Source organism: Coccinella septempunctata, chromosome 2, assembly GCF_907165205.1.
Source record: "Coccinella septempunctata chromosome 2, icCocSept1.1, whole genome shotgun sequence".
In the NCBI taxonomy this organism is placed as follows: Eukaryota; Metazoa; Arthropoda; class Insecta; order Coleoptera; family Coccinellidae; genus Coccinella; species Coccinella septempunctata.
Window position 1 is genome coordinate 40,312,666 of NC_058190.1, and position 16,541 is coordinate 40,329,206.

At 37.5% G+C, this 16,541-nt stretch overlaps 1 protein-coding gene across 12 annotated transcripts in view; it reads left to right on the forward strand.

Moving 5' to 3' along the window:
* Positions 1–16,541, forward strand: part of LOC123308718 (phosphatidylinositol 4-phosphate 5-kinase type-1 alpha) — a 60,742-nt gene that overhangs the window by 41,849 nt on the left and 2,352 nt on the right. For 3 of the 12 annotated variants that reach the window (XM_044891497.1, XM_044891499.1, XM_044891506.1), the window contains 7 exons: positions 566–637; positions 806–856; positions 3,088–3,312; positions 7,113–7,314; positions 7,375–7,577; positions 11,586–11,692; positions 14,888–16,145. In XM_044891497.1, coding sequence (XP_044747432.1) covers positions 566–637; positions 806–856; positions 3,088–3,312; positions 7,113–7,314; positions 7,375–7,577; positions 11,586–11,692; positions 14,888–14,941 — 914 coding nt within the window. In that variant the 3' untranslated portion in view covers positions 14,942–16,145. Of the gene's footprint in view, positions 1–565; positions 638–805; positions 857–3,087; positions 3,313–7,112; positions 7,315–7,374; positions 7,578–11,500; positions 11,693–14,383; positions 16,146–16,541 lie in introns of those variants that run through there. The other 9 variants (XM_044891501.1, XM_044891502.1, XM_044891507.1 and 6 more) reach the window with 7 other exon arrangements.

Genomic DNA, 16,541 nt, shown 5'->3' on the forward strand with positions numbered 1-16,541 from the left:
TAGATACATCTTATGGACCCTTTATGTAAAACACCCTGAAAATGTATCTGTAAAAAATCACCGATATGTAAAAAAACTTCTCAAGATATATATTATTGCAGAATTGTAAGATATATTATAACCATCGACAATCATTCTTTCCATGCAAGACAATAAGATCCAGTTCATTGTAATAATCAGTCAAAAAGTTGAAGAGCAGTTTGATTAAGTTATTGGAAAGGTTTTCTAGAGATGTCTGCAAACGTTTGATTGCCTTGAAGTTTTTTTTAGGATTTGTGTAGGATGCACCTATTTAAATTCAGAAACTGGGAAGGTTGTTAAAGGATGTACTGCTACTTCCTTGTCCAAAATTTGATTCCATGCACATTGCTGGTGGTCATCACTTGTACAGGGCCTATCGACACCAGTTGTACATTTAAAAACATTCGAATAATATTCTCGCTAGATTAGAGGAATGAAATCCCTACATCGCCTTTCTTTTTTTTTCAATATTCTCTTTTGTTTTTTTCATCACGCTGATGTTTTATTCGGGCTTTGACTGTTTCATAATGAACTTGTTTTTCAGCTCTAAAGCATTCCCCATCTAAGAGAAAATCACTCTCGAGGCCCCTGCGCTCCCATGAGGACGACATTAACAGTGAGTAAAAGACGTGCATTTTTCTGTCTATTCTAAATTTCTCACCTCTGCTTACGAGCGTCATGTCATGCATATTTCATTTTTGTCGATATTTTGCGCATCATACTCTTTGATACCATTTTTGTCGTATAAACTGAATGTTAATCCATGTGGTGTTGGGTCATGCAGCACCCTCTCAGGCGCAGGGAAATTCTAGTCAGCAAAACGGAAACAAGACTGGTGAGTGGTCAAAACATTCATTACTATTATTATTGTTGTCATTTCGTTGTATAAAAGTGTTTTGGTGTGAGGGGATAAGATGCCTTGAGGCTTAACCTTCTGTGACCAAATGTTTTGTGTGCTTCGAGGACATAAATTTGAGGTGTGTTTTCTTATTAAAAACATAGTGTCCAGTCAACGAATCCTCGAAATGAATTGTTGGAGGAAAGAGTGTGGAAGTTTTCTTTACAAAATGTGTGATTGTTGACTGGACTGAAGGGGTATCAAGCTTCACTGAGAGTTTGTATCCTGAAAACAGTATGTTTGCAAGACGATTACAGTTTTGATAGCAAGAAGGTCTCTCTATGTGCATCATGGTCACTATCAAAGTCTATCACTGTCGTCCTAATCATGAAATCGAATCGAACCTGCGCACTTCATCTGGTGCATTCATGCAATGTTTTAGTCACGATCATTACAGTAAAATTATTTTGTTATACGTTAAAAATCTTTTCCTCAAATAAAAACAGTGATAGTGACTACGATAGTGAGAGTGATGCATAAAGTGATCTTCAGAAAGAAATCGTTTTGTGAACATACATTTCAACTGCCATACCATTTTTATGTGAATAATAGTTGGAATTTTATTTGATCATTGCTGAATTGGGGTCTAAAAGCTCAACCAAAAAAGATTTCAGATTTTGTTCGAATGTTGCTCAACAGCATTCCAATAACTAATTTTTTTGTTGAGTACTATAATCTAGAACAAGTCCCCTTGAAATTTTGGTATATTAATCACAAACCAGACCCTAACATGATTGTTTCCATTTTGGGTTCCACTAACTGCATGACGCTTTTACCTTCTATGGTTCAGTAGAATTTTTTTCTGGTTAAGTCTGTATTTCACACATATATCTAAACAATATTATGCATTATAGTCGATATACAGAAAGATGGTTGATTCTGTTGAAGTCATCTCATCATCGTTCTCAAAACGTAAAACATTTATGCCCGTTTTCAACAATGACCCCTAAATTTTAGAGATTCTTGATAGCATCGTAGGAGACTATACATGAAGTATGCTAATATTAATTAGCTTACTTCATTATGTATTATTAATAATGTTGGACACCTATAAACATATATATGAAGTTTGAGGCCTTAGACTCAATATTGTTACAAAACCAAACTCCTGTTAAGACCGCCAGATAGCCTCCAAAAATGCCTGGAGGGTTAAAACTCTGGAACAGTTCAAATACTTGGGAAGCTTCATGAATACTAAGGCTAACCTGGACACGGAAATACACAACCGTATCAATTCGGCATCACGGGCATTCTGGAAGCTAAAGGATAGAGTGTTTCAAAATCTCGACCTCAATCTGAGGACCAAGATAGCTGTTTGCAAAGCAGTGGTCCTCCGCCTCCCAACGCTTCTTTACGGAAGCGAAAGCTGGACGCCCTACAGGCGACATATAAAACAGCTTGAACAAACGCGATAACGTCATCTAAGACAAATAATGCACATCAGATGGTTCCACAAAGTTTCGAATGCAGATGTCTTGCAACGCGCGAGTTGTACAAAAATTGAGACTCAAGTAACGTGGGCCCAACTCAGATGGAGCTGCCACATTCTGAGGATGCAAGGCACAAGACTTCCCAAAATAGCTGTGTATGGCGAATTCACAGAGGGAGCTCGGAAACCAGGAGGCCAGTATAAGCAGTTTAAGGATAAACTGCATCAATCCCTTAAAATCATTTAACGCCAGTCATAACAGGGAACAACTAGCGTTAGACAGATCACAGTGGATGTCTTTGGTACACAGTTATAATGGAGACTCGAGAAGAATACAGCGGCGGCCAGATCTGGTTGGTGACTATCCATGCCCTGAGTGCTGAATGTGGAAGGATCTGCAGGTCACGGTTGGGTCTCTTCGGTCACAGGAAGGGCAAGTAGCTCTGAGAAATTATAAGTTTGATCGCACCAATAGTTTTGTTTTTGATTTTTTTTGTAGATTTATTCTCGGCAACGGGATACAGCAATAAATGAATGAACGCTAAACATACACTAAGGTTAGGGAATTTTCTTAGATGTCATTGGTGGAAACGGGCATTACACTTCCAATTCTACTGAACCATCTCGTAACTAACCCAACCAGAGTATACACATGGTGTCTCATTTAAGCGTGGATCTTTTTCATGCCTCCTCATCTGCTTGCGGATGCATCTGCCTCGTACCGCGCGGAACCCAGTAGCCAGCCCCCTGGACTCCTCGGCACCCACGAGAACCTCCCCTCCCGGCCATTACCCTCCCGTCACCGCCTCCACCCCTCACACGCCCCTAACCTCGCCGCCCGTCTCCTCGTATCCGGCCATCCTGGTCGGGCGACCGACCGCGGAGAACAAGCCCAAAGTGCCGCCCCCGGTGCCTCCAAGAGGAACCCCCAAAACGAAACGGGGCGGGATTGTTGTTGGAAAAGGTTTGCAGCCCCGTTGCTTCGGTCATGAAAGGCATGCCAGCGCGCCTATAGCCGCTTTCAATGCCGCCAGTCTGTGTAGTAGCGAAAGTTACAGTTCCTCTCGCTCGAAAAGGGTATCTACCTTGCCGACCGGGCGCAAGGTGGAACAGTTGAAGGCGGAACTCATGTCGCGCAACGTGGGGAATTTGAGCGCGCGAGGCAAGTTTAGGGTACAACAGGGTAAGGGGAAATTTTTCAAGGATTTGGAAGAGGCGCGAAACGAGATTCTGGGTAAGGATTATGAGAATATCAGGGAGGCTAGAGCGATATACCCGACTAATCTGCAGAGACAGGTTATATACGATTCTAATATTTCTTTACACGAGATAGACGGTAGGGTTTATTATAAAATGGAAGATTATGTATGATTAGGTCAGTTTAACTTGAAAATCTAAGATAGGTAACGTCGCCTCCAAAAGCACAGTCGTTTTAGTTACCCTAGAGATATATCATAGACGAATCAGTGCCGGATTATTTCGATAGAAGGGCTGAAAGGGCGTACAGGCCTTTGCGACAGGTTATACAGAAGGTACAGGTCGTTCAGAACAGAAAAGAAGATTGTTTTCAATGGTGAGAAGGTAGAAGTGATCAAAGAAATCGATTTATCAAAAATCACCCATAAAGAATGACGAAGTTGTAAAAATCATCCATAAAATTACCCTAATACGATGCTTGGTCGTCTGTAACACGCATTAGGAGAATGCCACAACGAAACGTTTAAACACTCTCGTAATGAGTGAATCAACAATGTGGCTCGGTTTAGAATATTGACTCCCTCGGTTTTTTCTGATTATCTTATAACTCAGGCGATTTTTTCATGACAGAATATGATACCGGTATACCTAAACTGAGTATCTCTAAAGCCAAGAGAAGTGAACTCTCCATTTTACCGACCCAGACACTGGCTGTTTACATATGCGCTCAAGAGTGTCTTTAAATGAACCTCAAAGAGTTCACCACTGACAGCCATACCTCGCTGAGCTCCCTGGAATCACTCTGCCAGGGATCTCTGCTGACATGGGAGTAAAAAAGGATAAAGAAATTGGCCTGAGGCAAAAAAGTGACTCTACTATGGGTACCGGGGCATTGTGGTGCTGAAGGAAATGAAAAAACCGATGAAGGTTAACACCTGCTGGACCTGAGCCTTCCTGTGGGCTTGTAAAAGGCCAACAATGGGAGTTCAACAACAGAATAACCTTCTTGTGAAACACTTTTGAATTTACTGAGCCAAAAAATTCGTGATGATTCCACCGACCTATACCAGAAAGCTGCTGAAGCTACTGAAGCTTCGGGTGATGGTGGGACTGCTAACGGGAAGGTTAGCAGATGAGATTTGTAGGCTCTGTGGATCAGAAGCAGAAACAGATGAATACATGTTATGCAAGTGTCCAGAGCTGTCTGACCTAAGAACCATTCATATGGAGAAACCAGTCCTGGGTACTCACGAGATAAGTCCTAAGGATGTTGTCGGTTTTATCAAAACCATTTACGACCTCCTTGGGTTCCTATGAATAAGTAGGGTAGACAACAAAAGATCTACATGGTCGCGGTTCCCGGAAGTCTAACCGAGCCACAACGAACCCGGTTCAAATAATAAATGATTATACCGGTATAGTAAAAATTGAAAAATATAAAAAAATTGCATAAATACTTTTCAAAATTTTTGTATGATATCCCTTGAAAATTCAGACAATGTCTTTTGGGGGATGATCTCGATTCTTGATGATATGATATATCTTGATCATTTCTATCTTCTGTAAAAAAAAGGGCGCAACTTTGAAAACACTCTGAATTCGTGAAGGGTGGTCCAATTAGAGAAAACAAAAGTAATGTAGGATTTTACAGTACAAATTTCAAACGAGCCTGAAGCGAACGAGGAACTGGAACATTTCAATCGAAGCTTGCCACTTGAACTTCTTCCTAAATCAAACCCCACTTTCTATTTGTTTTTTTTTTGTTCTTCAGGTTTGTAGTTCGAATATACACATTTTTTTATTTCTTCCTTAACAGGTCCTTCTCATGGCCGATTTTCAGGAGACGTGAATGGCTTTGCTTGTTCTCTTTTGTAGATAACTTTTCACTAATAGTTTCACTAATAGTTTTCTGCTAAAACTATCTCCGAATTGTTGATTTGATTTTTTTTTTCAAGCATCCCCCGAATTATTTCATTCGAATCATCTAGGGATATTTTGTTTCCAACTGCATTTTTTGTGGAGTAATTTTACCCACGGTATTTTCGGTGGATGTTTGTATTTAATTTGGTTTCAAGCGATTTTGTGAGTACATAATTACTGAGGAACAAAACGGCGATTGTGAAAATGGTTTTTTTCTACAAGCGTGCGCGTTCAACCTTTTTCCCGCACGCATTTCAAGTTGCAAAGAATCACTTTTCCAAAACGTGCGGGAAAAACGCCTGCTATTTCTTTCCCGCACGCAAATGCGTGCGGGAATGGATTAGCAGGGGTTTTTCCCGCACGCAAATCTTATAGAATAAATTAAATTCTATCATGTCTCTATGCACCGAACGTCAACGATGAGTAACTCATGGTAACGACATGCAGAATTACGTCTGTCATTTTATATGAATTAATCAAATGAGATATGATCTGTATCGTGCAATTGATATATTTATATATTTCAAGCGCTTGTAGAAAAAATATTGTTCCTAACTCTTGCGGAAAGTGTCTTGCCCGCACTCAACTGCTTACCCGAACTCTGCTTCGCATCGTTCGGGCAACGGCAGTTTCGTGCGGGCAAGTATCACTTTCCGCACTTGATAGGAAAATAACTATAATGGAAATTTTTTCTGCCCACTTTTAAGTATTCAGGTTCATGGAAAAATCGATTTGAATGGAAACAGTATAATTTCACAAACAAGCAGTATTTTCAACCTATTTATTTTCCTCTAAAATACTTCAGTCCTGGGAGGGGATTGTGATATCTTTGCTGAGGTTTTTTCCTCAAGCTCATACGAAAATTACTGAATTTGACATAGAAAGGAGGTTTAAGATATGCGAAATCTCATACTACCTTAGTTAGTGTACATGTTTGTGCTCCTTATCTCAATACTGGAAGAATACACTGATCAAACACCCTTGTCCCCAAATGCTGCAATATTTTAGTGTTGATCAACACCCATCTCAGCTTCCACTCTAACCTGATACTCCTCTCAAATTCCGCAGTTTGATTTTTCTTATTTGATTTGATTATTTGTCCCAGGTGTACATATTCTTTAACTCTTTCCAAGAGGCAGGCATTTAGGGTGATATTTCTTAGATCACCAGTGTTTGTCATGACCTTCGTTTTTCCAATGTTTATTTCAACCCTTTTTCTGAGGCTTCTGCAAGTGCTGCAACTTGCGGATGCGTAATTTGAAGGGGTATCAAGAAAAAGGAACATTATTCCCTTCTGGGGCATTGGTATTGAAGTTTTGATTAGGAAATAACCTATAATAATCGTGTATATATAGATTTTTATTATAATATACTATTATTGCTCGACAGGAGAGGTTTGATATCTCCCTGCATAATCTTCGACATGAGACCGAGAAAGATTTGGCTGAAAAAGTTTCCATTTACCACCACACAAATGTTTGTTGTCCATCACTGTCATAGATCTGTCCATAGGTTCGCCTAATTCAGCGCGTTTTCCTCTAATATCTCATCCGCTCACATAGTGTCTTGTTGAGTTTAGTCACGCAAAATCATTCCGTCGATCAGATGATGTAATCGCTAGATTTGTAGTGCCGCATGTCCATACAGGTATAGCGCAAAGCTGCTGCAGCACGCCGCCCCCGACCTTCGACGAGGTCCTGGAGCAGCGAGCCTCCGAACCTCTAGAGTCCACGGGAGCGACCCCGGCCAGGAGGTACCACCACCATCACCACGGGAGTCACGGCTCGCACTCCTCCCACCAGAGCCACTACCACGCCTCCGTCAGAACATACAGAGATGATGCCGTCAGGTAATTTATCTAAGTCTTTTGCATCTTTGGTCGATCATTTCGGAACAATTTTTTTCGCAGCATAAACGACATAAAGCTAGAGTCTCGTGCCGAAACCAAGTCGTCTCTAAGTGTGGAGTCTGGGAGTTCGAGCGGAGCTGGCCACTCCAGCCATTCCAGGGGGGGCTTGACGTGGACACCTCCAGCGTCCGTTGAAGGATCGACCCCGACGTGGACAGAAGGTACTCCTTCATTCACAGAATCTTCCAGTAGCGGGGATATGGGTGAGTAGGATGTTGGTTGCATGAATGGGGAAGTTCTGTACTGCATCTGTTTTCTGGAATCACTTTGCTCCCCTTGGAGCCACGCCGGTGTTCCTCAGGGATCAGTCATGTCACCAACGTTCTTTGCAACGGGTTATAAGATCACAGCGGGTTCCACAAAAACTTATTTGTCTGATCAACGATTTGACACTCACTCGAATTCTGGATTAAATAACTGAAAATTTTACATTCCCGGCAATGTTGAAGAAATAAAAATTGATTATCTTTGAATGGATTCACGAGCTGATTTGGAATATACGAGCAATTTACAGAGTGAGTTTTTGACTTGTACATGTATCAACAGTAGATTCTTAGGGTCAAAAGAAATACTTTTTTGCTCCACCATTTTTTCCGATTCGGCTTAAATAAAAAGATACAGCAATTTAAAGTTTTCATAATGAGCTATGCTACCCCTGGAATCATGACATTGAATTTTTCCAAGTATTGAATCATTTCAACTGCAAATAAGCTACTATGTCAGATAAACCACCATAAAATCACTTTTTCCATTCGATTTGGTCAACCAAGTATTATTTATGATAAAATAAATGAGTTAACGCAATTTCGTTGGCAATAAATTTTGAATTTTATTTTAATATTCGATAATAATGATGAATTCAGCTTTTAACCACTCATATCAGCTCTGATATTCATCTCCAATATGTAATCATTTGTTATTGTTGTTTATTTCATTTCCTGCAAGAGTTATCTGATTTATTCATAACCGATTCAACTTTTATATAACTTTCATTTTATATAAATAAATAAATTATATTTTCCCTGAACTTTCAAAGGTCCTTGTCAAGTTGACAAACACAAAACACTATAATGGCAAGAAATCCCTTCAGAATTACACAATCTTATTTTATAACACTACACATCTGTAATATAATTGAATTTTGTGGAACTTTTAATCAGAGTTGCATTCAGCCAAAGTACCCAATTTCTCGATTTTCACATATATCTTTTATTTTGAATATCAAATTACTCAAAACTGGTATTTCTGTGGTATGTAACGGTCATAATTAAGAAGCTGGAAGATGTGGATGGAGAAGATTCATTACATCAATGAAAAACTATTCTATTCGATAAAATCGTTTGTGGGATATAATTGGTAATTACATTTTTTTAATGGATTTTCTACAGTCTGTACCTTTCGACCGAGCCGAATTGGAAGAAGTAGTAAAGGGAAAAGTGTTTCTATTAACATTTGTGGGAGCGCCCACCAAAGTAGCGTAGCACTGACATGGCACGTACATGACAAAGGCGACGCATCATTTTCAGATTTGAACTGACAACGACATATTTCACGCAACTGACACTCAGATGTGCGATATCTGAAAAGTATACATCGCCTTTGTCATGTGTGTGCCATGTCAGTGCTACGCTACTTTGGTGGGTGCTCCCCCTTAGGATTATTCTGTTAAAATATATGTACAAGTCAAAGACTCACCCTGTATATTAATTTGATGAAATTCATTAAAATTCAAAATTCGTTTCAAGATGTTGAATATCAATCCGAGAGAAAAATCTGTCACCAACGACTGAAGGTCTAACTATGTAATTTGAAGCCGCTCCCTATAAATAAATGCATGTATAAAATTTTAAGGCTAGTGAAACGTGAACAGTTTATTCACTCGACTGACAATTTTTACGCTGCAGTACAGAATTTACCCGTAGCACGATGATCCCTTTTCTATTAGATTAGATTATTGATTATTCCATCCCAACTTTTGCACCATTCTTTTTATCTCTTCTTTATTTTCATGTTGAAATATTTAAGGGTCAATTTCAATCCTCTATTCTGAAGTTTGTATGAGGTCAGTTATTTGTAATAATCAATAAGGCTAATCGAAATTTGTGTATCGAACAATAAGATTTTCTGCTTTCTTCCCTGAAAAATTATTATAGTGTGAATTTTTGGGTTCAAAAACGATTTTTTTGTATTTGAAGATATCCAACGGCAGGCTCCACAAAACTTGATTGATGAGGCGTTCAAAAAAAGCCCTGATCGTCAAATTTTGATCATTTCGGATCATTTTTGATTGATATAGATTCGTTTGTTCAATCAATGAGGTTTGAAGTTTGATCGAGCAGTTTGGAAATAAACTTCTTGTTCTTCAAAACTGACAGAAACGATCAAAACGATTATTATGTTTGATCGACTTAGTTCTGTGGAGCTTGGCGTATGTTGTCTAAATGCATACCTTGAAATAGGCACTAACGTTTACAATCTCGTTGTATATTTCGCCTAGTAAACGTCAATATGCATATTTTAAAGTGCTGCGATTATATATTTAAATCCATGAATCTTATGGCACTGCACTTCTCTTGTCGCTTGGATTCAACTAATTCAATCGGAAATCACTGATTCTCGATGTTTCATTCATTTGGATAGATCAAAAGCAAATATTTAAGTGCAGATGAATTTTATGGTGAATTTTTTTGCACTTTTTCTTTTACGTTTCGAGGAATAAGTATTGAAGTTTATCAGAATCGTTTCAGAATGTTTTGATCTTGGGCACAGCCAGTTTTTCAATCTACGGGGTGTCCCATATTCGATTTCCAGAGAGGGCAACTCTGAAACAAATGGTAGGTTTACGAGCTCTTCTTCGAAAAATGAAGAATTGTGAAAATCGTGCCTCCTACAACCTACAATCCTACGTTTTTGAGTTGGTGGGGAAAATAAAGATTTTGACACTGTAAAAAACTTGTAATAGCTCTTTTTGTCTTAAAAGTTAAAGATGTGACACTTGAACTTTCTACAGGCAATTTTCGAGCTAGAATAAATTTTTTTCTCATTCAGATTTCGAATAATGGAACAATGTTTTTTTTTAATGCAAGCTATTATTGAGTGTGTAGCTTCAAAAGCAAAAAAAGTTATTAGATCGTCGAATTTGGCTATTGAATATTTTCGAAATTACTGATTTAACTCAAAAAAAAAAACATGAATATTTCCACAAGCCAAAAATTAAATATGGTCTATATGGAATGGCCGAATGGCCATATTGATGATGAAAATGAAACAGACAAAAGCTTTCATATGTTAATGGCTATAGGGAAGTACAGTGCCTATAGATTTGAACAAGCGCAAACTGCTCGTCGAAATATATTGAATGAATTTGTTCTCCTCTATGTAATTGAGAAAACTGATGCCAAAGTTATGGCAACAGATCTCTGCCCTGTTGGAGGTTTTCCTCCTGTTTTCTGTGAGCATGAGGGGTTTTTGTTATTGATCCCAAGCGTGCTCGATTAGATTCAGGTCAGGAGATTTGTGTGGTCATGCCAGATATGGAATACCCAGGATCAATTAGGCAGTGATCAATTTAATGGGATCTGTGGCAGTGAATTATCATCCAGAGAAACGGAATTTTCACCATTAACTGCTTGAACTTCTTAACTTCTTAACAAGACTTAAGAGTTAGGATGACTTCAAGAAGGATGTCGTCTGATTGTGCTTAGGGAAATTAAAATACCTGTGGCATCTCGAAGACGCTGCCTTGTCATTCCGCAAGTGCTGAAAGGCTATCTTCTTGCTGAAAAACGTCTCTCCACTGGCGTTGAAGCAGTTCTGGGTCTTTGACGAGCAGATCCAGTGGCAACGTACCGTGAGAGTAAACGTGATATCACGCTTTGGCTAACAATTAAAGAATTGGTCTCTTACTTAAGAGCTCTGTTGTCATTGTCATCAGATAAAACTTGTCTTGACCTTGAAAATTAACAATTTTTAATCGCCGTTTGATCTTCTTGAAAAATATGCATCTCCTTAAAACATCAATAGCCTTAAATTTCGACGAGCAGTTTATCCAAGAAAAAATCGTTCATCCTCAAAATCTCCCTACCCTCTCCCGCCTCATCCAGCCTCCCTCATGTTCTCCCGATAGATCCACGTCGCCCTTGAGTCACCTCAGGCGGTGGAATCGCTTGTAAAAAATAATTGTGAGTAAGGGTGAAATGGATGTGCTGCAGGGTGTCCGACAACGCCGCTCCGTCAAAGCTCCAACAGCCCTTCGACGTCGGTGTCCCACCACAAGAAGACGGTCGAACACGCCATCACCTGTCTCACCTCGGAAATGGTGAGTCGCAAAATGAAATAATGACTTCTTACTCTGTTCTCGCTATCTCTACGATGATAACCGAAATGTGGATTGAAGTGTGATCGTTGAGTTGTGACTGTTTTACGTCCCGGTGGCCTGAGGATAGTTACATACTTTGTTCTGTTCGTTTTTGAGAACATGCTCGAACTTGTCGGGGATAAGTTAAGTCCCAGGGCCACCCATGACGATTTATAAAAGTGCGTAAGAGAGCGGGGCTGCAAACTCGGTGGGGTTGCTGATGCCAGTGGAGAAACCAACCTAAAATACGATACTCATGCAAGAAACTTTCGGAATTGTACAGGGTAAGCAAAATTCATTGTCTACTGGAGGTGTCTCTCTTAATTTTTGTTCACACCTCAAAATTCAAAATCCAGAAATCATTGGCCGATTCTGTTTTCATATTTGGATTAGTCAAGAAAAAAGAGCTTTAAAATTTGTCATCCGTTTTCTTCTAGCTCTTAAAGTTCTTGAGATCCTCTCAGTAGACAACGAATTTTGCTCACCATGTACGTGTGTTTCAGGTTTCAGCGCCTGGATTGTAATCCCGCCATGTTTGCACTCGTCTATGCCACCTATTGATTGAGAATCACCGTCACTATGATGACTGGGTCATCCGGACTTATCTAAAACTAGAAGAAATTCATAAAATCCATTTTGATTATTTTTCAAACGTTATAGGGAAATGCGAATGGGTAATAAAGCGACTGGTTACATGCCATCTTTGTTCTGGGGTCATAGAGAGATAGTAGAATCTCATTGACTATCACTAGATGGCGTTGGGGTATTATTATTACTTCAAAGCCTCTACTAGCTTTTAATAGGGGTTGGAAGTGTGCTGCTCTGACAAGGTCAATTAGGGCCGAAATCATGCAGTGTTATTTATCTGCATTAATATGGGTTATAGAATCATTTCCACTGAAATGTCCGTGAAACTACTTTCGAGAGAAAGTTTAGAGATTGAAAATAAATAGTAAAATTCTAAATATTGATTGAACGATAATTTAGTAGGAAACATTCTTCTTGAACTTTTTTATGTGTTTTCTCTGAAACAAGAAATAATAATGAAAAATTGTTAGTAAAAAATGTTTCTGCGATAGCAATGTACATATACACAGAAGTATTTCTTACTAATTATTTTCTATCATTATTTTTTGAGTTTCAGATATTGGAAGAGAACCCACAAATAAGCTCAAGAAAAATAGTTAATTTTAAAAAGTAAACAGGCGATCCTATTGCACTTCAACTATCAATATATCTCCATAATTTTGATATATGGAGCAGTGAAAAATAGGCAAAGAGTTAGAACATTTGATTCATCTTTCTGAACCCAACGTTTTCATTATTCCTTACAGATTTTTCTCGAGAACTCGCCAAAATTTGATAATACGCTCTTATCATTCGAATACTCATACTCGAAAAGCTTTTCTAGTCATTGTTCATATTTTAAGAGTTGTTACTCTTTGGCAGTACTATTTCCTGTATCGATTACAATATCTATACTAAACGAATCAATAGACCCTTTAAGCGAAAACAAGGGTAGAGTCGTTAATATTCGTTCTCAACCAGTAGATGGCAGAGTTAGCCTCAGTACTCTCTTCAATTTTCTTACAAGTAATAAGTCACACATCAACGTTTTTTGTTTTTTGTAACAGCTGATATACAAATGAACATCGGCTTCATTTCATATTTACCTTTCATCACTCCTATGTGTCAAATCATACTGCTTACTATCTGTAAGTCAGTGGTTATTACAACACTTCGCCGTTTTCGTTTTCATCAACATACACCAATTTTCTGAAACTGGTTTATCTTGAAGAGAACCCAGAACCACCCAAATTCACCTCGTCTGTGTACACAGTAGCTTAGAAGCTTTCCGTAATAGTTGCTTGTAGATTTGGATTCTGACCTGAAACACTTGCACTTCTCAAAATTTAGCTTTATTATGTTTGATTGTTTTATGTTTGCAAATTTATTTGATGAAGTACATCTTTTCCAATCTAATATTTTCAATCGATTTCTGTTGAATGACCCCGTTTTAATCAAATCGTTTTGCGCTTGATCTGAATATTTTAATTTAGTTTAACACTTTATTTTCATTCATAATGAAAGTTCATTTTATCCCAATCTGAATTTAAAGGTGTTTCTTTGATTCCCAGTGAGCATGTTATCCTGGCTCTCGTTGAATTTTCATGTATGTATGTAGGATTGCATGTTAACTAGACATTACTCGAATATCCGTCATTATCAACGAACTGTTGATATCACAACAAGAAACCCAAGTGCCAATGGTCAAATTTTAAAAAATCTGTTTATCTTTTTTATAACGAATAAAAAAAATTAGGGAGCTGGGGCTGCCACAACTTTTTCGGAAATTCTCGGAGCCCTGAGGGCTCATTTAAAGCGTTTTACCACCTCCTATTTTTACCACTTCTTTGTTCCAATTCTGTTTAAAATATAGACAAACTCGTGATCTAAGGGTATAAATGGCAGGTGTTTCTTGTTGTTTCTCTGTTGTGATGTCGGCATTCGTGGAGTGAACCTTTAGATGCGATCATTTGTTCGTGTTTTATTGGATCCTGCTTGTTCCACTATTTTCCCAATAACTTTTCCTGTGTACACCGACGTGAAACACTGAAATTTATCATGTTCACATCTTCTGGATTTCGTCAGGAACAACTGAAGACACGTGTGGATGACGATTACCAGTGATAGAACACAGAATGTAATAGCACACTGATGCCGCATATCATCATTGTTGTTTGTGCTTTCTTGTGAAAGACGTTATTGCATCATCATCCTTCGTGATACCTACATACTAGCGATATGTTCTTTGTGATATGAAGTTTTTGTCTAATAAAGCTTGGGAGAAAAGAAAGAGGAAATCCGAAGCGAAGATACAAAAAACGTAAACATAAAAAGTACATAAAACAGAATCTCATCCTTCTATTTATTAATGATAGAAAAACATACTCATCTATATGAACGTATAACCAAAATACGTAATGTCAAAGTTTTATTACTTTTTTCAAGAAAAAATAATTCAACTATAATTATCTCTTCAACTTTCCTCTTTCGAAGCCCGGTCTATTTGGTTTTTATTTATATTAACTTGAGTTGATGCTGTGCTTGTTAAAAAAATTAAAATGAATACAACGTTGATTTTTCATATTTTAGAGTTTTCGAAAAACAGTTTTCGTTGCTAAATGGAGAGATTGGCATTTTAAATGAAGGTCAAGTTGAGCAAACCTTCATGAGATTACCTTTGATTTAGGCAATATGAAAAAAAAAATAGGAAAAAGTCAGACCGAGAAATTTGTTGGTTTTAGTTTAGAGTTGTGCGTTTAGTAGTGCGAAAAGCAGATGTTTCGAGAATTAAATAAGGCAAGTTTCACATTGGCTTGAATTTGAAATATGTTCGTTTGTAAACATTCCAGTTGCAATAATTGGTTGCAATAAATTCCCTATGTATTTAACCGAATAAGATTATCGATGTATGGGGCACTCTTATCATTTTAGCCAGATGAATTAAACAGTTTTTAAGATTTCATTTAGTTTTTATATTAATTTTTTATCTACATGTTTTAGAAAGACTTATGTGTCTAGTCTGGATATTTATTTTACTCTTTACTCTGAACCTTTTATTTATATTATTCACAACAGTATTATAAATTGATTATCAACATTAAGCCTTATTTCTGTCTTTACCTCTTTGTTCTGATGTTGAAAACTTGAATAGTGAATGTTAACAATAAACTGTGTACATTTTCAAGTATTGTATATTCTGTACTTACCGAGGTGGGTTTCCAAAAGTAAAATTATCCTAACGTGGTGAAGTAGATAGTTTTGTTTAATTATTAATATATTATAGATAGTTTTCATAGCAACCAGATTAAAAATGATGATGAAGGTTTTCTTAAAATTATGTAAAGAAAAAGTGTGGAATTTTAATTTTCGTAAATTTTGGTTAGGTTTTTGATATCGATATTTGAGATTTTCAACTGAAAAAAATAGAATTATATAGAGCTAATTGATTGATTATGGATCCGATATGCAAATATTCATGTTTTTTTTAATACTGAGGTATCCTTTGGAAGTATTCAATGTATTATTTTATTTATGTACATAAGCTGTGTTCATTTTAAGTATTTATATCTAAATTAAATATTGTACCGTTGTTTCCTAACATTGAAATCTGGTTCCTATGAGCTCTGTAAATTTTGGCTCAGGTTTGAACATTGTGTATATCTGTAAATGTGATCAAATATATAGCGACATCTAATGCAGCAGTTGTAGATGGAGATTATTCGCTAGTTTTGGGATAAAACGAATTTTTTATATGAATTGTTATCATTCTTGTGATCTGACAAAAATCTTATTGTTTCTGAAATGCTTAGTGGAGTTTCGCTTCTACAATATAAATATTTCAACATGACGATATCTATTTTTTTCGGATGATACCCTAATTTGCCTTTAAGTGAATAAACAGAAGTCGATTGCCTGTTAGATCGGAGAAAGATGTTCAGCAGGTAAGTGTTCATGAGTATTATTGCATGGACGTGATTTTTTGGAAGACTACTGACATCCTGAGCAAGTTTTTGTTGCATAGTTTCGCATATACAGTGCTCAAAATTTAAGTGGGTAATGTATGTACAGGGTGGGTCAAGTTCGTTGACCACTGAGAGGATCTCGAGAACTATAACCTTATAGTTCTAAAAGAAAACGGATGACACATTTCCGAGCATTTTTTCAGAGGAATAAAAAATGGTGAGATTTTGACGATTTCGTAAAGTTCTTATAACTTTTTTGTCTTTGAAGTCACAGATCTTGA